The sequence below is a fragment of the Manis pentadactyla genome, chromosome 2 (assembly GCF_030020395.1).
Source record: "Manis pentadactyla isolate mManPen7 chromosome 2, mManPen7.hap1, whole genome shotgun sequence".
In the NCBI taxonomy this organism is placed as follows: domain Eukaryota; kingdom Metazoa; phylum Chordata; class Mammalia; order Pholidota; family Manidae; genus Manis; species Manis pentadactyla.
Window position 1 is genome coordinate 162,569,204 of NC_080020.1, and position 26,257 is coordinate 162,595,460.

Below are 26,257 nucleotides of genomic sequence, written 5' to 3' on the forward strand. Positions count from 1 at the left end.
ATGTCATGCCTTTCAGTGTCATCCCAGTTTAATCAGAATAAAATCTTAACTTTTTACCTCACCCACCAGGCTCTTCATGACCTGGCTTTTTTCTACTCTGCCTCATTCTATTTTTCTGGTCTCTCATTGCATTTTCATTTGCTGTTTTTTTTTTTTGCCCTGAAGTCTTCCCCCACATCTTTGTTTAGCTCACTCTGGTCATTCGGGTATTTCCTCAATTATCACCTTTCCTTCAGAGAGGCCTTCCCTACCTAAAGTAAACCTCTGACTGCTCCCTTCCTCGAATCACTCTGACTTTAATCGTATCCTATTTTTTTAAATTAAAAATTACTTTATTGAGGAATAAATTACATATAACATTAATTTCAGGTGTATAATGATTGGATATTTGTATATATTCTGAATGATCACAATAAATCTAGTTAACATCCATCACAATTCATCTTTACAAATTTTTTTGTGATGAGAACTTGTAGGATTTTTAGCTGTTTTAAAATGTACAATACAGTATTATTAACTATAGTCACCATGCTGTACATTACATCCCGTGACTTGTTTTATAACTGGAAGTAGTTCTCTTCCTTCCTCCCTCCCCTCCCCTCCCCTCCCCTCCCCTCCCCCTCTCCCCATTCACCCCAATCGTATGAGGGTTTCACATGAGCAATATTGTGGTTACTACATTCATCCATATTATCAGGTTCCCCCACACCCCATTGCAGTCACTGTCCATTAGCATAGTAAGATGCTATAGAGTTACTACTTGTCTTCTCTGTGCTATACTGCCTTCCCTGTGACCCCCCCCCTACATTATGTGTGTTAATCACAATGCCCCTTAATCCCCTTCTCCCTCCCTTCCCACCCATCCTCCCTAGTCCCTTTCCCTTTGGTAACTGTTAGTCCATTCTTGGGTTCTAGGGGTCTGCTGCTGTTTTGTTCCTTCAGTTTTTGCTTTGTTCTTAGTCTCCACAGATGAGTGAAATCATTTGATACTTGTCTCTCTACACCTGGCTTATTTCACTGAGCATAATACCCTCCAGCTCCATCCATGTTGTTGCAAATGGTAGGATTCATTTTCTTCTTATGGCTGAATTAATATTCCATTGTGTATATGTACCACATCTTCTTTATCCATTCATCTACTGATGGACACGTAGGTTGCTTCCATATCTTGGCTATTGTAAATAGTGCTGCAGTAAACACAGGGGTGCATATGTCTTTTTGAATCTGAGATCTTGTTTCCCCTGGGTTAATTCCTAGGAGTGGAATTCCTGGGTCAAATGGTATTTCTGTTTTGAGCTTTTTGAGGAACCTCCATGCTGCTTTCCACAATGGTTGAACTAATTTACATTCCCACCAGCAGTGTAGGAGGGTTCCCCTTTCTCCCGCATCCTCACCAGCATTTGTTGTTCCTTGTCTTTTGTATGACAGCCATCCTAACTGGTATGAGGTGATATCTCATTGTGGTTTCAATTTGCATTTCCCTAATAATTAGCAATGTGTAACATCTTTTCATGTGCCTGTTGGCCATCTGAATTTCTTCTTTGGAGAATTGTCTGTTCATATCCTCCGCCCATTTTTTTATTGGGTTATTTGCTTTTTGGTCGTTGAGGCTTGTGAGTTCTTCATCTATTTTGGATGTTAACCCCCTATTGGATGTGTTGTTTATGAATATATTCTCCCATACTGTAGGATGCCTTTTTGTTCTACTGATGGTGTCCTTTGCTGTACAGAAGCTTTTTAGTTTGATATAATCCCATTTGTTCATTTTTGCTTTTGTTGCACTTGCCTGGGGAGATATGTTCATGAAGAAGTTGCTCATGTTTATGTTCAAGAGAGTTTTGCCTGTATTTTCTTTTAAGAGTTTTATGGTTTCATGACTTACATTCAGGTCTTTGATCCATTTTGAGTTTACTTTTCTGTATGGAGTTAGACAATAATCCAGTTTCATTCTCTTACATGTAACTGTCCAGTTTTGCCATCACCTTTGTTGAAGAGGCTGTCATTTCCCTGTTGTATGTCCATGGCTCCTTTGTCATATATTAATTGGCCATATATGTGTGGGTTTACATCTGGGCTCTCCATTCTGTTCTGTTGATCCATGGGTCTGTTCTTGTGCCAGTACCAAATTTTCTTGATTACTGTGGCTTTGTAGTAGAGCTTGAAGTTTGGGAGTGTGATTCCCCCCAGCTTTATTCTTCATTCTCAGGATTGTTTTGGCTATTCGGGATCTTTTGTATTTCCATTTGAATTTTAGAACTGTTTGTTCTACTTTGTTGAAGAATGCCATTGGTATTTTGATAGGGATTGCATTGAATCTGTAGATTGCTTTAGACTGGATGGCCATTTTGACAATATTAATTCTTCATATCCATGGGCATGGGATTTATTTCCATTTATTGCTGTCTTTAATTTCTCTCGTAAGTGTCTTATAGTTTTCAGGGTATAGGTCTTTCACCTCCTTGGTTAGGTTTATTCCTAGGTATTTTAATCTATTTGATGCAATTGTAAATGGAGTTGTTTTCCTTATTTCTCTTTCTGCTAGTTCATCATTAGTATATAGGAATGCCACAGATTTCTGTGTATTGATTTTGTATCCTGCAACTTGGCTTAATTTGCAGATATTAGTTCTAGTAGTTGTAGGGTGGATTCTTTAGAGTTTTTATGTACAATATCATGTCATCTGCAAACAGTGACAGTTTAACAACTTCTTTACCAATCTGGATGCCTTTTATTTCTTTGTGTTGTCTGTTGTGGTTAGGACCTCCAGTATTATGTTTAAGAAAAGTGGGGAGAATTGGGCATCCTTTTCTTGTTCCTGATCTTAGAGGACAGTCTTTCAGCTTTTTGCTGTTAAGTATGATGTTGGCTGTGGGTTTGTCATATATAGCCTTTATTATGTTGAGGTACTTGCCCTCTATACCCATTTTGTTGAGACTTTTTATCATGAATGGGTGTTGAATTTTGTCAAATGCTTTTTTAGCATTTATAGAGATGATCATGTGATTTTTGTCCTTTTTGTTGATGTGGTTTTTTAATATTGTACTATCCTTGCATCCCTGGAATAAATCCTACTTGGTCATGATGGATGATCCTTTTGATGTATTTTTGAATTTGGTTTGCTAGTATTTTGTTGGGGTTTTCTGCATCTATGTTCATCAGGGATATTGGCCTGTAATTTTCTTTTTTTTGTGGTATCTTTCTTGGTTTTGGTATTAGAGTGATGCTGGCCTCATAGAATGAGTTTGGAAGTATTTATTCCCTCCCCTTTTACTTTTTTGGGAAACGTTCAGGAGAATGGGTATTATGTCTTGTCTAAATGTCTGATAAAATTCAGCAGTGAAACCATCTGGTCCAGGTGTTTTGTTCTTGAGTAATTTTTTGATTACCAATTCAGTTTCATTGCTGGTAATTGGTCTGTTCAGATTATCTGCTTCTTCCTCGATCAGTGTTGGAAGGTTGTATTTTTCTAGAAGTTGTCTATTTTTTCTAAGTTATCCAATTTGTTAGCATATAATTTTTCATTTTATTCTCTAATAATCCTTTATATTTCTGTGGTGTCTGTAGTGGTTTTTCCATTCTCATTTCTGATTCTGTTTATGTTTGTATACTCTCTTTTTTTCTTGAGAAGTGTGGCTAGAGGTGTATCTATTTATTTTCTTGAAGAACCAGCTCCTGGTAAACTGATTATTTCTATTGATTTATTCTTAACTTTATTTATTTCTGCTATGGTCTTTATTATGTTCCTCCTTCTGCTGACTTTGGGCCTCATTTGCTCTTTTTCTAGTTTCATTAATTGTGATTTTAGACTGTTCGTTCATTTGGGGTTCTTCTTTCTTGAGGTAAGCCTGTATTGCAGTACACTTCTTTCTTAGAAGTAGTTCTTAGAAGAAGCCTTCACTGCATCCCAAAGATTTTGTGGTGTTGAGTTGTTGTTCATTTGTCTCCATATATTGTTTGATCTCTTTTTTTATTTGGTCATTGATCCATTGATTATTTAGGAGCATATTGTTAAGCTTCTCTGTGTGTGTGGGCTTTTTTGTTTTCTTCACATAATTTATTTCTAGTTTCATACCTTTGTGATCTGAGAAGCTGGTTGGTACAATTTCAATCCTGATTTTACTGAGGCTCTTTCTGTGGCCTAGTATGTGATCTCTTCTGGAAAATGTTCCATGTGCACTTGAGAAGAATGTGTATTCTGCTGCTTTTGGGTGGAGTTACTGTAGATATCTGTTAAGTCCACCTGATCTAATGTATTGTTCAGTGCCTCTGTTTCCTTGTTTATTTTCTGTCTGGTTGATCTGTCCATTGATGTGAGTAGCATGTTAGAGTCTCCTAAAATGAATGTGTTGCAATGTATTTCCTCCTTTAATGCTGTTAGTATTTGTTTTACCTATTTAGGTGCTCCTATGTTGGGTGCATAGATATTTATAATGGTTAATCTTCTTGTTGGACTGATCACTTTATCATTATGTAATCTCCTTTGTCTCTTGTTACTTTCTTTGTTTTGAAGTTTGTCTGACGCAAGAACTGCAACACCTTCTTTTTTAATCCTACTTTGTTTTACAATGTAGTTCCTACCACTACCTGACATGATGTATATTTATATTTACAATTGAAATGTAAGCTCCACAAGGGGACTGTGTCCATATTTTTTTCTTTATTAATACAATCTTATGCTATGGTTTCACATGAGCAGTATTGTGGTTACTACATTCCTCCCTATTATCAAGTCCCCACCACATACCCCATTATGGTCACTGTCCATCAGCATAGTAAGATGCTATAAAGTCACTACTTGTCTTCGTGTGTCCATGTTTTACTTCTGTCTTTCCAGTACCAATAGGCCCTGGCTCCTAATAGATGCTCAGTAAATATTTGTAACATGTTTGAATGAAAGAATAATTGTGCTCTATTACTATTTCTTAATTTCCTTAAGTGAATATGACCTCCCTTAAACTCCCATAAGTTTTAGAACCTCTGCTTGTGTATCAGGGCTCTCCAGAGAAACAGAACAATAGGATGTGTATATAGATAGAAAGGTTTATTATAAGGAATAAACTTATGCAGTTGTGGAGGCTTGCAGGCTTGATAGGTATGGATGCAGGAGAGTCTGTGGTGTAATTCCAGTCCAAAGGCAGTCTCCTGTAGAATTCCCTCTTTCTTGGGGAGGCTGTTGTTCTATGCAGACCTTCAGCTGACTGAATGAAGTCCACCCACATTGTGGAAGGCAGTTTGTTTTATTCACAGTTCACTGATTTAAATGTTAATCTCATTGAAAAACAACCTCCAACTTGACAAATTAATCAACACAGAGGGCATCTACCTTATTCTGGACTCATCTTCCTTAAGTTATTTACATGTGGATATTCAGCAGAAGTGAATTGTTCTCTTTCTTTTCCAGAAATGTTGTTCAGAGCTCTGGTTCTTCCATAGTTTTTTTCCCAGAGCTAACAACACCTTCTGTCCCAGTACTGTATCAGAAGGCTTGACCTTTTTTGAGGTTGGCATTGGGTTTGGAGGACCACTTTTTAGTCTCTGTATACTATGTAAATAGTATATATTTACACACATATATGCTGGAAAACTAAAGAAGTATCAAGTTCCTGCTTTTGTAATAGTGATTAATATCTGCCATTTCCTTGTCATGGAGACTTTTTCCCCTAGACCTATAGTATGCTTATACTGACAGAATATACTCTCTCAGTGTGAAACTTACTGGATTTTTTTGGTGTGAAATTTTTTTAACCTTAAGCATGATTCTTATAAAATGTTCTAAGTTAACTGTAGAAAAAATTAGTTATTGCATATTAATCTGCATTTTAAATGTGACCTGCCCATTAACTTCCCGATATCTTTTGTTTGTATGGGAGGAATCCTATGATAAAACCCACCGAAATCTTGTCAGCTCTAGCAACTAGCAAAGACTTTCAGGGAAAACCTGAAGGCTCCAGATAGGGGTCATGTGAGAGGACTTGTATTATAGTTTGTTTCCAGGTTGTAATGCTGGATTTTGGTTTCACTTTATGTGTTCACTTCAGTGATAGCTAAGGAATAGATGGTCTGAGCAAGAACATTACATGGAAATTGTTTTATCTTGCTTTTTTTCCCCCTGTTTTTTTTTAACTCATGTTTCTGTATGTTAGAAGCAGCAATGCTAACCTTATACAATTTATCATAAGGCTACATGTCAAAGCAAATTGCTTTGAAATAGTATTGTCCTTTCTATATTATAGTTTACTGTTAATAAAAAGGTTAATAGATTAACAAAATGTTGCAGAACTAAGAAGTGTCCAATGTTTTATGTGTTGTAGGATATTTAGTAAGTAGATCTGAGATAGTTTAGCTTGATGCTTATGAAAGAGAGCTCTGGAGGCAGACCTTGGATTTGGCAGTGTTTTTTTAGATATGACTCCAAAAGAAACAAAAGATAAATTGGATTTCATCAGAATTAAATAATTTTGCACATGATAGACCACTGAAGAGAGTGAAAAGAATGGGAGAAAATATTTTCAAATCATATGTCTGGTAAGGATCTGGTGTCCAGAATGTGTAAACTCATACAACTCAAACAACAAAGGACAATCCCTCCCAAAAAATGGCCAAAGGACTTAAGCACATGAAAAGCTGTTGAAGATCCCTTGACATTAGGGAAATGTATCAAAACCACAATGAAATAGCTGTAGCTTCTTCATAATCACTAGGTTGACTATAATAAAAATAGATAATAACTAGTTTTAGTAAGGATGTGAAGAAATTGGAACCCTTTACTTTGCTGGTAGGAATGTAGAATGGTGCAGAGTTAAACATAGAATTGCCATATGACCCTGCAATTGCACCCAAAATAATTGGGAAGAGGTGTTCAAACAAAAACTTGCAGATGAATGTTCATAATGCTATTCACAATAAGCAAAAGATGGAGATAATCCAAATGTCCATCAGCTGTTGTCTGGGTAAACAAAATATGTATATCCATATGATGAAATATTACATTCAGCCATAGAAAGAAACATGCTACTCACATGATACATATTACAACATGGAAACATACTAAGTAAAAGAAGGCAGGCACAAGAGGCTACATATTATATGGTTCCATTTATATGAAATAGCCAGAATAGGCAAATCTGTAGAGCCAGAAAGTAGGTAGTGGTTGCCAGGGGAGAGGGGAAAATGAAGACTGCTTAATTGGTACAGGAATTTCTTTTGGAGTGATGACAGTATTCTAGAACTATAAATAGTGGTGATCATTGTTATACAGCACTGTGGATATACTGAATGCCACAAAATTGTATATTTAATGTAGTGAATTTTGTAAGTGAATTTTACCACACAGAGAAAAAAAACTTGCCACCAGGTATTTGCAGATGGCCTGAAGTATAGAGACAGAGGTAGGCTTTAAAAAGTGTATATATAATCTAATTAAAATAATGTAAAATAAAATCATATAAACTTGAAGTGACTTCTGTTGGCCAAAGATGGGACAATTTGAGTTTTCAAATGGGTAATTGTAACTGGTTGAAATCCATAAAAAGTGTTTCAATTCATGAGTTCATAAGAATATTGTTCTGGTTAGCTATACTACGTAAGTCACCTTCAACTTGAAGTAAAATAATATTTATCATCTCCCTCAGTCCTGGGGTTGCCTGGGCAATTTTTGCTCAGTGTTCCTCCCGAGGTAGTTAGACAGTGGGTGGGGATAGAGTTGTTTCAAAGGCTTCCTCACTTGTCTGGGCAGTTGATGCTGTCTCCAGCTGACACTTACCTGGAACTGTTGGCTAGAGCACCTGTGTGTGGCTTCGTTCCATGTCTGGGCTTCCTTACAGGTTGGTGGCTCTGTTCCAGGAGCAAGTGCGAGGAGGTACAGAGCCAGGCATAAGCTGTATGTATATATCCTAGTCTCAGAAGTCAGAATATAACTTCCACTGCCCTTTATTAGTAAATTAGTAACAAAGGCCTGACCTTGTTCAAGGGAAGGGTACTTAGAACTCACTTTGGAGGAGAGTCAAGATTCTGGAAGAGTATATGATACAGGAAATATTGTTGCAGTGGATTTTGGATAGCATAGTCTGCCCTTTAGCCATAGCTCAATCCCTCTCACATACAGCTTTCCTTGAAACCCTCCAAAACTGCATCTCATCACAGTATTAGGCTTAGATTAAAGGACCAGGACCATGTCATCTAAATCAGATTCCTCTGCAGATAAGACATCTTAGATGGGGCTGGGTCTCTAGGGTACAGCTCCCTAAACACTTTTCCTTTCTATCTAAAGGTCTATGAACTAGAGAAAGTTATCTTCTCCTCATATATCCAACATACAGTACAGTGTGACAGGCATTCTAGACACTTATTCACAAAGGAAAAGGACATGCATAGCAGTCTCTGTTCCATCACACTGTTCCAAATGTAAAATCTAGCTGAGTCCTTCTGCTTGGCATGAGTCTTCAGAACTCTTGGCTCTATTCTCTGAGCTCCTGGCTTCACCTTTTGAATTATCCTTTTCTGGGAAATGTAGCCTGTTTGCATCTGAGTCATTTTCTTAGACTGTTTCCTGTCTATACAAGTCAAGAGTCTGAAAGCCTCTTTCTTTGCATTTTGTACTTTCCCCCTTTAAATCCAAGCTGGCATATTTTCATCAGTACATTTCTCTTGGTGAGTTTCCTGTGGGTCTTACTAGGGTTTTCCTCCACTGTACAAAAGCCAAGCCCACAAATCTTACCAAGATAAGACCTTCTGCATTTTGGGCTTCCCTGTGAGGCTGCTGTTGGGTAAAACCCCTAAGATTCTCAGTGGCCCTGTTTAACAAAAAGAATATGGGAAGCATGCCCTTAAGATACCATAGTGGTCTTTTCTGTATGTAAAAAGGTTCTGTCAGGAGCACATCCTTAGATCTTTCTTAAGTTTTAATGGATCTTTGCTGCCTGGAGAGGCTGATAATGAGTTTTATTTTTGAACCCACAAAGTCCTGGCTCCTTTATATTTTCCTTAAATTTTGCTTGAAAGCTAAGCGGTTTTTTTTTTTTTGAAACTCATTTCTACCCTTATCATACTCTGGTGAAAGAAACCAGTTGGCATTTTTGAACATTCTGCTTGAAAGTATCTTTAGCTAAATCTGTCAGTTCATTAGGTATTGCTATAGCTGTACCTAATTTTCTGTTTAGCATGTCTACCCACAGGTGACAATTCTGATAAACTTCTACCACTATATAACAAGGCTCCCTTTCTTTTACAAGTTCCAAAAACATTTTTCTTAAGCACTTAACAATACCTCCATGAAGACCATCAGGCTTCTGCTAAGTCTCTTCAAGGCCTTCTAACTTTCACCCCCTACCCTCCAGTCCCAAAGTCATTACCATGTGCTTTGTTTTGTTGCAGCAGCCCTCCACTTCCAAGGACAGTCATCTGGTTATAGCTGTATAACAGTCACCCCGGACTTAGTGGTATTAAATAACAGCATCATTACTTGTTACAATGAATAAATATTGTAATAACATGTATTTTATAATAATATATGATAATATGATTTTATATTTTATAATATAGTTTTAGTCTATTAATAACTGTTATTTATATAATATATAAAGCACATAACTAAAACACTTATTTTATAAGAACTATATATTATCTCTTAGTTCTAAAGGTTTCTAAGAACTCTGTTAGGAGGTTCTTGAGGTCTCATGAGCTTGCAAGTTTCTGGAAAAGTGGCAGGATTCTAGAAAAGCATATGGGATGTGAAATGTAACAACTCTTGGAACTATAATCTGCCACAATTAATAAATGAAAACCAAAAGACCCTACAACTGGTCATCAGAAGATGACTGGATAAAAGGATAAGAAGAATCAAGCCTTTGTTCTGTCTTTCTTATAGGTACTATTGGGTAGCCAAATTGCAGATGAGAGGAAACATCTATGTCATGTACTAAATGAAAAATAATAGAATTTGAGACCACTGTTTGCAACTGCCAGTAAATTAGTGGATCTACACGTTGTACATCCACACAATTGATAACATCACAGAAAGAGAGACAACCAGACATTATGTGCCTCCTGATGAAAGAACACACCACCACCTAAAGTTTTGCCAAAGAGTAAACCTGAGTCTGAGCAAGTGTCTGGATCCAACTCCAGTTTGTAGGAAATACAGAGGACAAGAACATGTTAAATTGCACCTTGAACAAAATCCAGGCTGTGGAAAATTATACAAGTCAAGCAACCCAAGTTCTTCAGCAGATTAGTTAATGGAGGGAAAACATATAGATTAATAGAGACTTTGAAAATGTCATTTTTTTTAAATAGGCGAAACTAAGCTATAGCGTCTAGGGACTAAGATTTGGGTGAAAGAAACCATAAAAAACTTAAAATTTCTGAATTAAAGCTCTACTTAGGACATTAAATTCTGTATAGAATATGAGGGTAGGCTAATGAATAGGATACTTACATTTTTTTTTTACCACGTTACTTTTTAAAAAATTAGTTAATTTTGTTGTCATTAATCTACAATTACATGAAGAACATTATGTTTACTAGGGTCCCCCCTTCACCAAATCCCCCCCACAAACCCCATTACAGTACCGTCCATCAGCGCAGCAAGACGCCGTAGAATCACTACTTGTCTTCTCTGTGTTGCACAGCCCTCCCCATGCTCCCCGCCACATTATACATGCTAATCGTAATGTCCCCTTTCTTTTTCCCAATCCTTATCCCTCCCTTCCCTCCCTTTCTCCCCAGTCCCTTTCCCTTTGGTAACTGTTAGTCCATTCTTAGGTTCTATGATTCTGCTGCTGTTTTGTTCCTTCAGTCTTTCTTAGTTCCTATAGTCTTTGGGTTTGAGATGAGTCTCTTGTAAGCAGCATAGAGATGGGTCTTGCTTTTTTATCCATTCTATTATTCTGTGTCTTTTGATTGGTGCATTCAGTCCATTTACATTTAGGGTGATTATTGAAAGATATGTACTTATTGCCATTGCAGGCTTTAGATTCATGGTTGCCAAAGGTTCAAGGTTAGCTTCTTTAGTATCTTACTGTCTAACTTAACTCACTTATTGAGCTATTTTAGACACTGTCTGGTCATTCTTAACTTTTCTCCCTTCTTATTCCTCCTCCTCCGTTCTTTATATGTTGGTTGTTTTATTCTGTGCTCTTTTGTGCTTCCTTTAACTGCTTTTGTGGGTAATTGATTTTATTTTTTGCCTTTAGTTAGTATTTGGTTGGTCTGCTTTCTTTGCTGTGATTTTATTTTCTCTGGTGACATCTATTTAGTTTTAGAAGTGCTCCCATCTAGAGCAGTCCCTCTAAAATACCCTGTAGAGGTGGTTTGTGGGAGGCAAATTCCCTCAACTTTTGCTTGTCTGGGAATTGTTTAATCCCTCCTTCATATTTAAATGATAGTCGTGCTGGATACAGTATTCTTGGTTCAAGGCCCTTCTCTTTCATTGCATTAAGTATATCATGCCATTCTCTTCTGGCCTGTAAGGTTTCTGTTGAGAAGTCTGATGATAGCCTGATGGGTTTTTCTTTGTAGGTGACCTTTTTCCTCTCTCTGGCTGCCTTTAAAACTCTGTCCTTGTTCTTGATCTTTGCCATTTTAATTATTATGTGTCATGGTGTTGTCCTCCTTGGATCCTTTCTGTTGGAAGTTCTGTACACTTTCATGGTCTGATCGATTATTTCCTCCCCCAGTTTGGGGAAGTTCTCAGCAATTATTTCTTCAAATACTCTTTCTATTCCTTTTTCTCTCTCTTCTTCTTCTGGTACCCCTATAATGCGGATATTGTTCCTTCTGGATTGGTCACACAGTTCTCTTAATATTGTTTCATTCCTGAAGATCCTTTTATCTCTCTCTGCGTCAGCTTCTATGCATTCCTGTTCTCTGGTTTCTATTCCATCAATGGCCTCTTGCATCTTATCCATTCTGTTTATAAATCCTTTGTTTCATTTCTGTAATCTCCCTCCGGATGTCTGTAATCTCCCTCCGGACTTCATCCCTTAGCTCTTGCATATTTCTCTGCATCTCCATCAGCGTGGTTATGAGCTTTATTTTTAATACTTTTCCAGGAAGACTGGTTAGGTCTATCTCCTTCTCAGGGTTTGCCTCTGTGATCTTGGTCTGTATCAATTTCTTCTGCCTTTTCATGGCGATAGATATATTTGTGGGGAGCTGGCACGTGTGTTGGGTAAGAGAAAGTCCCTTCTTGCCAGTTTATGGCCCTCCTCTCCTGGGAGAACAGCGGCCTCTAGTGGCTTGTGCTGGGCAGCTGCGTGCAGATGGGGCTTCTGGTCTTGCCCAGCCGCTATGGAGTTTATTTAACTCTGCAGTTGCTGTGGGCGTGGCCGGCCTCAGGCTGCTGCTCCAATATGGCGGAGCCGCATTGGAGTGGGAACAGGTGGGAGGCTGTTTATCATGGTGAGGGGCCTCCAAGCTGTGCTGCGAGGGTTCGGGCACCCAGAGCTCTCTGAGGTTCGCAGCTGCTGCGCTAAGTGTCCCAGGGCACTTCTGTCCAGCTGTGGCATCCCTGTCCCTTTAAGACTTTCAAAAAGCACTCGCTTTTCTTTGTCCCGGGTGCGCCGGCTGCGGGGACCCGCTCACAGTTCTTACTGTCCTGTTTCCCTAGTATCCAGCACCCCACGCATGCACTGTGTCTGCGCTCTGGTGCGATGGCTAGGGTTGGGTGATTAGCAGTCCTGGGCTCCCTCTCCCTCCCCGCTCCGACTCCTCTCCTCTCGCCAGGAGCTGGGGTGTGGGGCGCTGGGATCCCACCGGGCTGGGGCGTGTATCTTACCCCCTTCGTGAGGCGCTGGGTTCTCGCAGGTGTGGATGTAGTCTGGATGTTGTCCTGTGTCTTCTGGTCTCTCTTTTAGGATTAGTTGTATTTGTTGTATTTTCAAAAATATATTTGGTTTTGGGAGGAGATTTCTGCTGCTCTACTCACGCCGCCATCTTGGTTCTCTTCTTTTGGGGGATACTTACATTTTTAAAAATCAAGAGCCACTTTCAGATAAAAACCCTGTTTGAGTCATGATACAATCATCATTTCTACCTTTTTCTTATACAGAAGTGTGCACCTTTTTATTTCTATCGTTTTTTGGTCATAAAACAAACTTTTTCACATCTCCCTTCCTAAATCAGGGTTCACTTTACAATTGATCATGTGTTGTTTAATTAAAAGCATTTTTGTAGCTCAACTTTCAAAATATGAAATAAAAACAATATCCAGAGGAATTTGATGAGAGAATAGTACTGGAAGAGAGGGCCAGCTATATTAGATGAAAAGTGAAATTGAAAATGCAGTAGTTAAAACATTGTGGCTTTAGTGTATGAGGAGGTAGATCAGTGGAACAATATAGGAAATCTAAATACATCAAAGTGTGTTTAGTATATTTTAAAGCGTATTTTAAAGGTGGTATTTCAAATCATTGGGAAAAATGGATTATTCAGTCTGTAATTTAGGGACAACTGAATAGATGTGTGGAAAAAAATTAAGTTTAATCTATGCCTTACACTTTACACTTGGTTCAAAGATTTAAATGTAAAAATGTGAAACCATGAGAGTAGAAGAAACCATGGAAAAATTGTTATAATCTAAGGATAGATTTCTAAAAGTACAGAAAGCCTAGAAACCGTAAGAGATTGACAGTTTTGACTGTAAAAGTAATGTTTACATGACATAAGCTATCATTAGCAAAGATAAAAATTAGGTCACAAACTGGATAAATACATTCACAGTTAGCAGACACATGGCTAATTTCTCTTCATACATAAAAAGCACTGAAAAGAATATGAAAAAGGTCAGTCATATTTAAAAGTGGTCAAAGGATATGCTCTGATAGTTCATAGTAAAGGAAATAAAAATAGATCATAAATATATGAAAAAAATGCACAGTCATAACAAAGGAAGTTGGGACTAAAACTGCACTGAAAGTATGTTGGAAAGGCTGTGAGAAAACATACTTTTCATGATTAGAGGACACTTTGGCTAATTTGGCACTATTGATCAACATTGCAAATTTTACTTGAAGAACTGACCCAGAATGATATCTGCTTCTCAGGCAGCATTGTTTATTGTAATAAAAATTTAGACTAAACCTCCATCAATGTCTGTCAAAAGGGGACCAGTTAAATACATTAAGAAATATCCATAAAATGGAATACTGAATCTCTATAAAATCTGCTAAGAAGATTTCTTGTATTGATAGAGAATGCTCTCAAATACATATTGTTGAATGAATATTAGTACAGACTGGGTATGTATTATGGTATCATTTGTGTAAAGGTTGTGTGTCCAGAATTCTGTCACAAAATACCTCATTTTGTCATATGAAAGAGATGGCCAGTTCTACATTTGAAATGCAGATTAATATGCAACAACTTAACTTTTTCTACAGTAAACTTAAAATATTTTATAAGAATCTTAAGGTTAAAAATATATCACACTAAAAAAATCCAGTAAATTTGGCACTGAAGCAGTATTATGTCTAGGAGAAAAAGTGCTCTTTAGGATATATGAGAAACCGACAGCATTGGTTGTCTATGGAGCAGGGGATCTGAGTGGCTGAGGGACAGAAGTATGAGGGAGACCATACTGTATACCCAACTAACTGATTTGAATTTTGATTTAAAATTTTGCATTTTAATACCAGGAATTTAAACTTACATCAGATACGTTGTGTCAGAAGGAAAGAAGAAGTCAGATGAAAAGAAAAGTAGAAGATGGATAAAGTAAAAAATAAATATTAATGTGAATTAGGGTGTTCTTAACTTCTGATGTTGAATTTGACTTCATACACCCCAGCCAGTTATCCATTACTATGTTTGCTGTGTGATATTCCAGTAAACTAATTATCTACCATTAACAGTGACTTAACTTTTGACTTGATACATTCTTGTACCTCTAGAGGAAAAAAATACAGTCTTAAATAAATATAACTTTAATGGTTTCTAATATTTCCTCCTTAAGTCAACAAAATGGATTTGTTGACAAATAAAAGTAGATGCAGTTCTGTTTAAAATTTCATGTTACCTACTTTACAGAACAGTAGGAAAACACCTTTTCCTATTAAATGCAGTTAAAAAATGTTGAGAGTTCTACTGTTTAGGTAATAATTGAAATATGTTTAAAATACCAATTATAGCTGCTTTACATTTTTGTAAAACATCTAATATGTTTTGTGTTTTTTTCCTGAAATGTGTTCATACATTAATTTGGTGTGTAAGTTTAGGTCTTGGCAAATGGAACGTAAATAGCAACTGTACCTCCAGTGTAATTTCATGTGCCCTTTGATCATGTGACAAATTTTCTTTAATCTTATGGTATTTCTGAAAGGAAGTTTTTGTTTTTATGATATTCCTTGGGTTCAATTTCATCAAGGAACTTAGAGAAAACATTTTTTCCCCCTTGTCACAGTTTGATTTTCTGCTTGATATAAAGAAGGATTTTATTTATGGATGTAATAAATTTGAAATTTCAGATTAATACCTGTGCATGGCTTAAGTTTATCAAAACCTTCCCCCGAAAGTATTTATATGCACATTTATTTATTTTGTTTAAGGGATCCAATATTAAGCAACATCTGAGTTTATGTGCTTTACTTTGATTAAAACAAATCACAAAACATTGCTCTGATCACTTGCTTTTATGTAACGATAGAATAGTTACATGGAGATGAGTATTTACTTGAGCATTTACAACATCCGTTAAAATATTTTTCTCAAACTATTGGCTGTAGTCTGTTTGATACACTAGCATAAACCAAGAATGAACTTTTATATTCAGATGAATATCTCTAGGAATTGACTGGACACACAGTTACCTTATAGAAGGGGAAACTTGGTTTCTGGGTAAGTTAAGCTGAGGTTGGATCTCGCCTCTGAGTGGATTTGAATGCATCCTATAATGCAATGTTTTTAGCTAGACTGTGGGTGGTTTTTCAGATGTCTAAGTTTACAGAGTAATAGATATTTTATATTATTTTTTCTTGTGAATTATTAAGAAAGCATATGGCAGATTCCAATTGTATCCAAGCAATAGCATACATAACTCTTAAGAGTGCTAATTTTAGTCTGATAATATATATATATTTTTTAATCTTAGAAGTAATTTTTTTATGAGTCTTGGGGTTCAGGAAGCATCACTTTTTTTAAGGGCCTATAAGTATGTTTCATGGCAAATTGATTTCTGAAAGTAAAATAAATTTTTGTTTAATGAAGACATTTGTAATAAAGTTTTAATTCTGAGTTACCAACACTAAAAGCTTCCCAGATACCTTCTGCATTGGTTGTGATGTTTTCTCTTTCTTCTTAAGAGTTGTCTCTGTGGAAAGTTTGTCCTCCGTCCAGTACGACCATGCCGTAGATACTCTTCTTCGGGAAGTTCTAGGTATGTAGTATATCTCCTTGTAAGCAAGCTTGTAGCTGTGCTAAGAGGCGTATGTGTTTGTGTTTTGTTAAGGGGTATGAACACCAGAGCTTTGCTGTAATACTTTTTGGAGTATTATTTATTTCTAGGTGAAAATTTATTACAATGCACCTTTTAGTTCTTTGGTAATTGGATGGCCTCTAAGGCGCACCTCCCCTACCCTCCTTACCATTTTATGGCAAATAGATTTAGGTCCAGAACACAGCACATTATAACTTAAAGAGTGTTTGTTGTATTTGATATTTATATTATCTTACTTTTGTAAAGGGTTTATTTTACTGTATTTACATAAATGTTTTAAGGGGAGAGGAGCTTTGAAAGGTGGTGATATAAAGGAAATCTCATGATTGTGAACATCTTGAATTTTAAGTATTAAAGGGTAGATTGCTTCATTCTTCCTATTTGAGATACTCCTGTATTTAAAGAAATTTTAGTTACCCATAAGTAAATGTTATTTCTATTGCAGACATTTTAAAACAAATCAGGGAAAGGTGCAGCTGTGGTGATAAACTTGGCTGCTGGGATCTGAATCTGTGGTAGAGAAGTAGAGGTTGAGGTCTTCGAGACTTTATGTTGGTCTAGGGAAGTAGGTTTAGGAAAGCCAAAAATATAAATGTTTCCTATTTCTTTGACTTAGGTTGTCTTCTGGCAAAATTGCTGGAGCTGGCCTTCTGTTTGTTGGTGGAGGTATTGGTGGCACTATCCTATATGCCAAATGGGATTCCCATTTCCGGGAAAGTGTAGAGAAAACCATACCTTACTCAGATAAACTCTTTGAGATGATTCTTGGTTCCCCACCTTATAATGTTCCGTTGCCAAAGAAGCCGGTAAGAGTTTTACATTTTTCAGTTTATTTTAGTTTATCCTATGGAATACTTTTAAAAGCAGGTTGTTTTCATCTTGAGAATATCTTGTATGTATAATTCAGTAGAACTTGCCAGATGTCTGTTTGCCAGTTTTCTTTATCATTAATCTGTGGAGTTGGGTTTTTATTCCTTTGGAGTCACCTAACTGGCCCCATTTAGTGCATACCACATAGAAAATAATTGTGTGGCACCCAAGGTGAGTGGGGAGGCAGCTCAGGCTGAAGTTGCCCTGGCTGCCCTGTGGACTGAGGGGGTACACTGTTTCAGCTATCAAGCTCTGATTTAAAACACTAAAAACATAGACATAGGGTGGCCATGACACAGAGCCCAAATGTTATATGTACTTAGTATTGGTTCCTTTCAAGCCACAAAACAGTCACAAGTTTTTCAGCTACACACTGATTGAGTCACAGGAATATCCTCCAGTAATCCTGGAACTTTGTGCATATTCTTATGAGTTTCATCCTTTCCCATCAAGTTTAAATTTTTTTTAAAACATCTTAAATATTTCTTCAACAGCTGCTTGAAAAAAAATTTACAAAAGAGAGCATGGGTTTTTGCTGATTTGATATTGGGCATTTCTTTATGCTGTGAGCTGGTTAGTTCTTTCTTAGACCTGGGTGAACTTATTTTCCAGTATCTAGCATAATCTAGAGACCAGTCCTATAACCATCATTATTTGGAAAAGCAAATTTCCTCTGATCCATGCATTCCCCAATCATGTTTTTTCAAAATGTTCTTGGTTAGTCTTCTACATCATTTATTCTTCCACGGACTTTAAAATGTCTCTACGGGTGAGGGAGACAGTTTTGTAGCTTCTGTAGTCAAGAAGCAGATTCCTGTGGATTCATTCTAAAATCCTGGGTCTATTTTAAGCCACATGACCCAGGAGAAATAGTTGTAAGCAATTGTGGGAGCATGAAATCAGGCTGAACAATTCAGAATATTGTTCTTTTCATGCTTGACATGATTTCAAGTGTCATTCTTTGTAATGACCCCTTTATCCTTCTCAATAGCTTTGCCCTTTTCTCACTCCACTTTAGCTACCCTGCTCAACATTTCCACTTGGATTACTTGGCAAGTCTTTACGAATCACCTCAAAACTTACACTCTTTTTGGTTGCTTTTTTTTGTATCAAATGTAGTACCATGCTGTCAGATATCTATTAGAATTCTTGAATTCCTCTTCATACTTGTTTGTATTTTGTTAGCTATCCTATTTTGTTTAATCTCTGATATTTATTCTTTTTCATATCCAAATTAGCCTCCAAACTAGACCTGTTCCTCTTCCCTCACACGGCTTTTCCCATCTTCCTCCCAGTCTCCAACCCCCATCCAACCAAACTCTCCTAACATAATCTAGGCCAACCTCCTATCAATACCAGAGAATATTCTAAAATACATGCTGTGATGTTTCCATGGTATTTTTATGATATCACTGATTATCAGGAACTTTTATCCATTTCCTATTGTTTAAAGGATAGAAGACCACAGAGTGTAAAAACTAGAGAGATTTTAGAGATTGTTTAACATTCTGAATAAGGAAAGTAGAACCAGAAGTGGTTAAATGTTAGCCTAGGGTCAGGCTGTTGGTTCCTTTCTTCTGTAGGTGGTGATTTTTATTGCTTGTTAACATTCAATATGCTTGACAGTCTGGCTCTTTACCTTTCCAGCCTTATCTCTGAATGGTCCTCTACATAAAATTTTAGCTTTGTGCCATTTACTTTACAAATAAGCTGTGGGCTTTCCATTCATTCATTTATTCAACAAATGTCAATCAAGTGATTATTATGTACCAGGAGGCAATGTTCCAAGGGCCTATGCTAAAACAGAAAACTAAAGACCATTTCATTTGCCTCAGCTCTTCCCATGGTGGTTTTCTGTCCAGAATGAGTCCTACCTTTTGCCTACTACTGTTCCTTTTAATGCCTGCCTCCTTTACTACATAGACCAAAGTGAATTTTCTTACCTCTGAATTACAGTAGCAGTTAGTGTTTTTATTTTTTAATTACCATTTATTTAGTCATCTGTACTCTCGTACACTGTTACCAGCTTGTTGCTTTTAGAAACTATGCATTTTATTTTGTGATAACCCTTTTAGTGCCAGCATGGTTATTTATACATAGACACTAAATACTGAGAGAAGATAAACTTAAAGTCTTTTGATGGACATGGAGTAATACCTGCCTAAATGGAAACAAATATGTCCCTGGATGGGACTCAATATCATAAAATTGTCATTTCTCTCAAATGTGTATTTCTCTTAAATTTGTATATATTTGCAAGAAATGACTTTTTATGATGTATTCAGGCACATCTAGTAAAAATTATAATGAATTTTTCCAAAGGTCGAAGAGTAAGACAAGGTGATTTTAAAGCTCATATGGAAGAATAAATAATGTACAAGACTTGCCAAGAACATTTTGAAAAGATGTTGGGTTGGGGAGGGGTCAGAGGACACTTGCTTTTCCAGATACTGACTTTGTTATAATCCTACTTCAATAAAACAGTAAGATTTTGACACAGGATTGGATAGTAGAGGAATAGAACAACTGACTCTGGAAATCATGTTTATACACAAACACATTTATTGTGAGTGTGAGTTGCTAGAACCTTCTGTGAAAGTGATCTGTTAATATCTGTTAAAAATATACAACTTCCTTTGACCCAGCAATTCCTCTTCTGTCAAACTATCCTACAGATACCACAATACAGTGCTTTTCATGGACACGGATGTTTAAGGAAACAATGCAGGAAATCATTTGAATGTCCAAAAGTACTACATTAGGGTCTGCAATTAAATTAGGATATTATACAGCTAAAAAGAATTTCTTGACCCAGAAGAGAATGCCCATGATATATATTGTTAAATGAAAAAAAAAAAGTTACATGGTAATTTGTATAATATAACCCTATTTTAGTTTGAAGAAATGATAAATTGTATATGTTTATGTACCTGAGCTTATGGTTAGGGCAGGGATAGATTTCAGGCTTTTATCAGTAGCTGGGTAGAGTGCAGGATAAAGAGGCAAAAACCAATGATATATCTTGATACTATTTTGCTTGTTATACTGAGCATGTATTTCATAATTTAAAAAATAATAACATTTTAATAAAAGAAAATGCGTATTCCTAGTTTCTGGTAGTGATAAAGTTCTGATTCATTTCTGTTATGTTTCAGTAGTCATATTAGGAATGTCTGAGTCTCACTGCCAAGCTCTGGCAAAAAGTGGAACAATGTAAATTGTAAATGACAATATTGCTATTGCTCAGCAATTTTCTCTAGCACGTCACTTGGCAGTCCTGTTAATGAACAGGTGCCTTGAACTTAAGGCAGGTGGAAATCAAGGAAGAGAAGAGTGGGTATTACTCACAGTTGGGTTATGTATTTTAGTGTGCAGTTGCATGAGTCCTGAAAGAAAACTAATTTTCATATGACTCAGAGCCTCTAAAAATCATTTGTTTCTAGCTGAATGTACACAGAAGACAACATAGTTTGATTTAGAAAGCAAATAAAAAATAGCCTTCTCAATGTTGTAAACGTAAAAGGAATGGTCTTCAAAAGGAAGGTCGTACACCATGTACTTTATTAGTTACATTAAAAGAAGCCTGTGTTACTACTAGAATATGGCCTAGTCATTTGGAATAAAGTTTTTGGATTGCATTTTTTTGTTTGATGGCTTCTCTTACTATGGTTAATAAAATAAATTATGTTGTAGAGTGTTAACTTCGTGTTAAAAGCCCGAAAACCTTGACTTTTGAAATAATGCAAGTTACTGTATGCTCCCTTTTTAAAAAGCTAGTATTGTACCTGAAGTATTAAATCTTTTTCATTTCCAAGATTCAGTCTGGTCCACTGAAAATCTCTAGTGTATCAGAGGTAATGAAAGAATCAAAACAGCCTGCCTCACAACTCCAAAAACAAAAGGGCGATGCTCCAGCTTCAACAACAGGTATCTATATTTACAACCATTCTTTTAAAATTACACGTAAATGAATTGTTTTACTATATTTGTTTCTATGGTCAAGAGGGGGATTTCTCCCCATGGAGAATTCTCTTGGTCTCTAGCTATTTCCTTGGGGAAGGAGAGTATTCTCACCTCTCTTTTTAGGGGTTGAGTGGGATACAGACATTACTGTGAACAGTTGCTGAGTGAGGGTAATGGTAAGACTTGTCTTACCTGCAACAAACTATTTTTCTTTTATATTTGTTTCCTCTGACTCCAATCCTTTTCTCTCTTTAGATTTTAGTCTTACTCTCTTTTGCCACTTCTTTTTTCTACCTCTTCACAATTCTATCCTCCCTTCTTTCTTAATGATGAAAATATCTTGATCTGCAAGTATTTTTTTCTTTCATGATTTACCATTAATCCCACCCTAATTTGTAGCATTAACCTGACTCTAACCTGCTCAGTGCACGTCTGTTTTCCTCAGTTACTTCTGCCTTTGATTAAATCACTTGACTTTCATTCAGCAAATGTTCACTGATTGTTGTGTGCCAGGCAATCTAGGTACTGAGGCTGTAGCAGTGAACAAATAGTAAAAACAAAAACAAACTCTGAATATTTCTTAGTAGGATGAGGAGAGGGAGATCATATGTAAATATATAAGTAACATGCAGAATGTCAGAGAGTGATAAGTGTGGGAGGAAATATGCTAATTTTAAATGGAGTGGGTAGGGAAAGTCTGACCAGGAAGGTGTCATTTGAACAAAGGATAGAAAGGTGAGGGAGGGAGTAAGTCATAAAAGTCTGGTGGGGGAAAAGCATCCCAGGCAGAGGGATTAGCTAGGGCAAAGGCTTGGTATATTCTACTGAGGAGCACTTGGGGCTGGAGTGTAATAGAGAACTGTAGCAAGTGAGATCAGAGAGGGAGCAGAAAGCCTATTTGGCAGTCCTTGGAGGCCATTATGAGGATTTTGCTTTGTTTTCTGAGTAGGATGGCAAGGTGTCAGGAGGGTTCTGAGCCAGGGAATCGATCTGACTTTTATTTTAATATGCTCACTGGCTGTTGCTGAGAATAGAGAATGGCAGAGCAGGAGACCAGTTAATGGTTTTTGTAATAATCCGGCTTTATTTCTTAAAATAAGACCTTTAGTTTATTTAAAAGTTTTTTTCTCCATGTTGTTGCTTCCTCCTTCCCCTACCCCATTCTTCCTCTAGAATTATTCATTTTCTGTTCCATCAACACGTATTTATAATTTATAAGCTCTTGATTTTTCTCAACTTTCTTTCCTTTAAAAATAAGTATGAAATAATTTTTTAAACAAGTTCTGTTCTTTACTAACTCAGTGTCTTCACTGTGTGTTTAAAACTATCATCCTCTCCTTACCCCTCTTCTTTCATCTCTGCCACTCTTCAAAAACAATTAAAAATAATTTTCAGTTACTTTGTTTTGTCTGCCTTCTTCATTGCAGGCTCTTTTTTCCTTTATTGTTATTTTCCCATGTTATGCAAATCTTTTGTCCATTTCTCATGTTAAGATATAGTACCATTTAGTATTGTTACTAGAAGACTTACTTGAGAATAGTGATGGTTAAAATGCAGGTGGATGCTAACAAGACTTCTTTCTCTTGTGCTTTCCTAGCCATTGTCCATTTTGGGTGGGTTTGTGTATGCAGCCAACAGTGCCTGTATCTGTGTTTGAATAGTGGCAACACATGCATTTGTGTCCCTTAGGAGTCAGATGTGAAGGGGGTAGTAGTAGTAGTAGATTCCTGTGTGTTTTTCTGTTAACCCAAGAAACTATAAATACCTTAAGTAACATATATTTATAGCACCCACAGAGGCAGCTCAAATTATTTCTGCAGCAGGTGATACACTGTCGGTCCCAGCCCCTGCGGTTCAGCATGAGGAATCTATAAAAACTGATCACTCTGAAACTGGTGAAGGAAAACCCAAGCGTGCAACTTCAGGTAGTTAAATTATTTATATGTATGGTTTTGTAAATGATATGTTCATCAGAACTACTAAATTACTAGGCAACCCCTAGACTCTATGTAAGTACACATTTATACTGGTTTTAAGCCTGCATATATGCTTAGGGAATTTTTAAAGTTTCAAAGTCTGAGTAAGTCTTTGAAAAAAAGGAGTTTAAGAGCTGATCCCTTATATCTTCATGTTGGAATCATTGACTGATGGTGTGGTTTTAGAATCCTTATCGCAGAAATACTCTCAGTTGATACTAGCTGGCAGGTACAAACAATAGTGTTTTATATCACTGTTAGCTTTTGAAGTTCTGTGCTGAAATCTGATCTCCTCTTACTTACTTTTGTTGCAAGAGGAAGCATCCTCAACTTCTGTAAAGGAGCGACCACCTGAAGAAGTTGCAGCTCGCCTTGCACAACAGGAAAAGCAGGAACAAGTTAAGATTGAGTGTATGTAAACCAGACAGCTTCTTAAGTACCTGGGGTCATCTCTGTCAGTTACTCTCTTCTTCAACCATCAGCATAAGTTTCCCATCTATTAGCTAGTTGTGGTTTCTTTTGTTGCTTTAGTCACAGTGCTCTATTCACCATCTTTATTTCATCTTTTGTGTTCTTTCCATCTAAACTTCTTTTACCCAGGTGACAAGGTTTATTCTTAGTGTACAGTTGGTGACGCCTCCAAATAATACATGTACTTTCTCCATTTGCTTTTATAATGGTTAGTGCTGAAGATTCTTTATACTCTGGGCAACAGAAATTATTTTGGTAACTTGCCTAAGAGTCTTTTCATTGTTAAATGTATCAGTTTATTTGTGCAGGTCAGAATGGCTAATGCTCTGGTTTATTGCCCAGCCTTTGGACTCGCACTCTAGTAGCCCCTTCTCTGACTGTGGTAGGGGGTGGAACATGTCACACAGTTGGTTTCCAGCTAACTGAAGCATATTCCTAAGTTTCAGTTTTATGTTTTTTGATGGCTTAAGAAAAGATGATATCTAAAAGTATATTTTCCTATCTTAGTGGAATGCATTTTATTGTATTGTGCTGCATGAAGTACATTGATGTCTCTGGAGGTAGAGGTTATGTAGCTTATTGTTGGACTGGGAGGTATTTGTTTTAAATTCTTATGGCAGCTGTTTATAGTTCTTTTTTTCTTCTCTCCACATCATTTATTACTGTTTGTCATTTTGCCTTGAGTGGTTTCTGTTTTCCTTCTAAAGAGTTGGTTCTGCCCTATTGTAAGGATGCAAGATAGAATTGTTTAAGGGTTAGAAGGGGCAGAATGAGCATAGGTGTAGGGCATTAGTTCAGCTGCTTGGATTTGGTATTTGTTTTTGTCTTTTGCATTCTTCTGAGTTCCTAGTCATGTTGCAAATAATTGAGTATGTTAAATGATTTCTAAATAAGTGAAATGTTTCCATACTTTCTTCCTATTTCCTAATTTTTCCTGAATTCTCTACTACTTCAAATCAAGATAATTTTTTTTCTCTTATTCATATTTTTTCTATACTTTCTACTTTTCTCCTTTTATCTTATGGACACCTTGAAGTAAGTCATAAATTTAAGATGGGCTCTTTGTTGTTTTATCGTGTCCCTCTTTCTTTTGTCCAGTTCTTTATTTTGGGAAGTGAGAAAGTTTTTAGAATTTTGTGTATTACCTCTTAGTTTTCTCCCAAACTTTACTTAAAAAATTTGTGTGTGTATGATTTTTATTAAGAATCAAAGCACAAAAATATCAAGTGGGGCTGCATCAAACAAAAAAATGTACATACAACAACAAAAAAATCAACAGAAGGAAAAGGCAACTATGGAGCAGGAGAAAATATTTGCAAACCATATATCTGATAAGGGGTTAATAATGTAACATATGTATATGGAACTCATATACACATAGCAAAAACAAAAACAAAAAGCAGGCACAGCAAATAGACCTCTGAAGAGGACTTCACGCCAGCAACCTGAACTCCTGGGGTTTGTAGGCCACTGTGAAGTGGTTTACTTGCACTTGGATGTACACCATTAACTCATCCATGTTCCCTCCCTAGCCTCTCTCCTTGTAGCCCTCCTTTATATCCCTCTCTTTATATCCTCTGTGTCTTTAGTTGAACTTGCATCTTGCATTCATGCCTTGGCATTTTCTCATTTTAGCTTTCTCTTTTATCTGTGTTGCAGGGGTTACATGTGTGGTTCATAGGTTCCATTTGTTCATCTCTAGCCTGTGCTGCTTTTGCTCAAAATTGCCTTTTGTTTTTGACTTACAAGTACGTTTTCATTTTTTGGATATCTGATAAATTATTCTCACTGGCCTTCAGATGACCATTTTTCCATGTTAGTATTATATCGAAAATCATCCCTTGCTTTACTTTAAAAAAAAAAACTGTTCCTTTTTGATTCCTGAAGCAGCATCTAGAAATGTGATCTTAACTGGTGGTAGCCTCTTGAACACTGGTGTCTGCTCTTCCATGATTTTTTTTGTGGAAAAATACTGTCTGTTCCCAGGCTACCTTTTCTTTCTTTCTTTGAATGTTTTCTTGCTTGTATTCTTCTTTCTCTTGTCTGTTACCTCCTTATATCTTGTTGAAATAGGTGATTTGCTGTGAGTATATTTTCTTGGTGAGGAGATGAAAATGGGCTCCTCTTTCCCCTGGGTCTATCTACATATATGTTTATTATTTAAAATGAAAAATGCTGGTGGTTATGCTGAATTGATAACCTCTAATAGATAAAAAGGGCTATAGTGGACTAAACCTTTTTCTTCCCACCACTTGAAGTATCTGTTAGCTTTTAAGCAATTAAAAAAAAAACTGAAACACTTTTTATTTTGAAAAATTTCAGATGTACATGAAAGTAAAAATGGCACAAAGACCCATCATCCAGATTCAACAATTATTAATGTTTTGTCATACTTTTAAATGGAGCTTTGATTTTCTTAATCTGTATGTTTGTTTTTTTATATTTTTGGGGGAAATGAAGTGGGAGATTCAATAGGAGAAGAGGGAAAGTTTAAAATGAAGTAATTTAGTGGGAAGGAATCTTTTTTTTTTTTTAACTGTTCTTTTTA

At 36.5% G+C, this 26,257-nt stretch overlaps 1 protein-coding gene across 14 annotated transcripts in view; it reads left to right on the plus strand.

Annotated features, from left to right (window-relative positions):
* The window catches only part of IMMT (inner membrane mitochondrial protein), a 46,531-nt gene that overhangs the window by 3,441 nt on the left and 16,833 nt on the right, over window positions 1-26,257 (plus strand). For 2 of the 14 annotated variants that reach the window (XM_036931156.2, XM_057497025.1), the window contains exons 2-6: window positions 16,296-16,369; window positions 17,046-17,235; window positions 21,115-21,226; window positions 23,050-23,187; window positions 23,554-23,649. The exons of 1 other annotated variant lie outside the window; for it this stretch is intronic. In XM_036931156.2, coding sequence (XP_036787051.1) covers window positions 16,296-16,369; window positions 17,046-17,235; window positions 21,115-21,226; window positions 23,050-23,187; window positions 23,554-23,649 — 610 coding nt within the window. Of the gene's footprint in view, window positions 1-16,295; window positions 16,370-17,045; window positions 17,236-21,114; window positions 21,227-23,049; window positions 23,188-23,553; window positions 23,658-26,257 lie in introns of those variants that run through there. 11 more of the 14 variants (XM_036931158.2, XM_057497027.1, XM_036931157.2 and 8 more) reach the window with 7 other exon arrangements.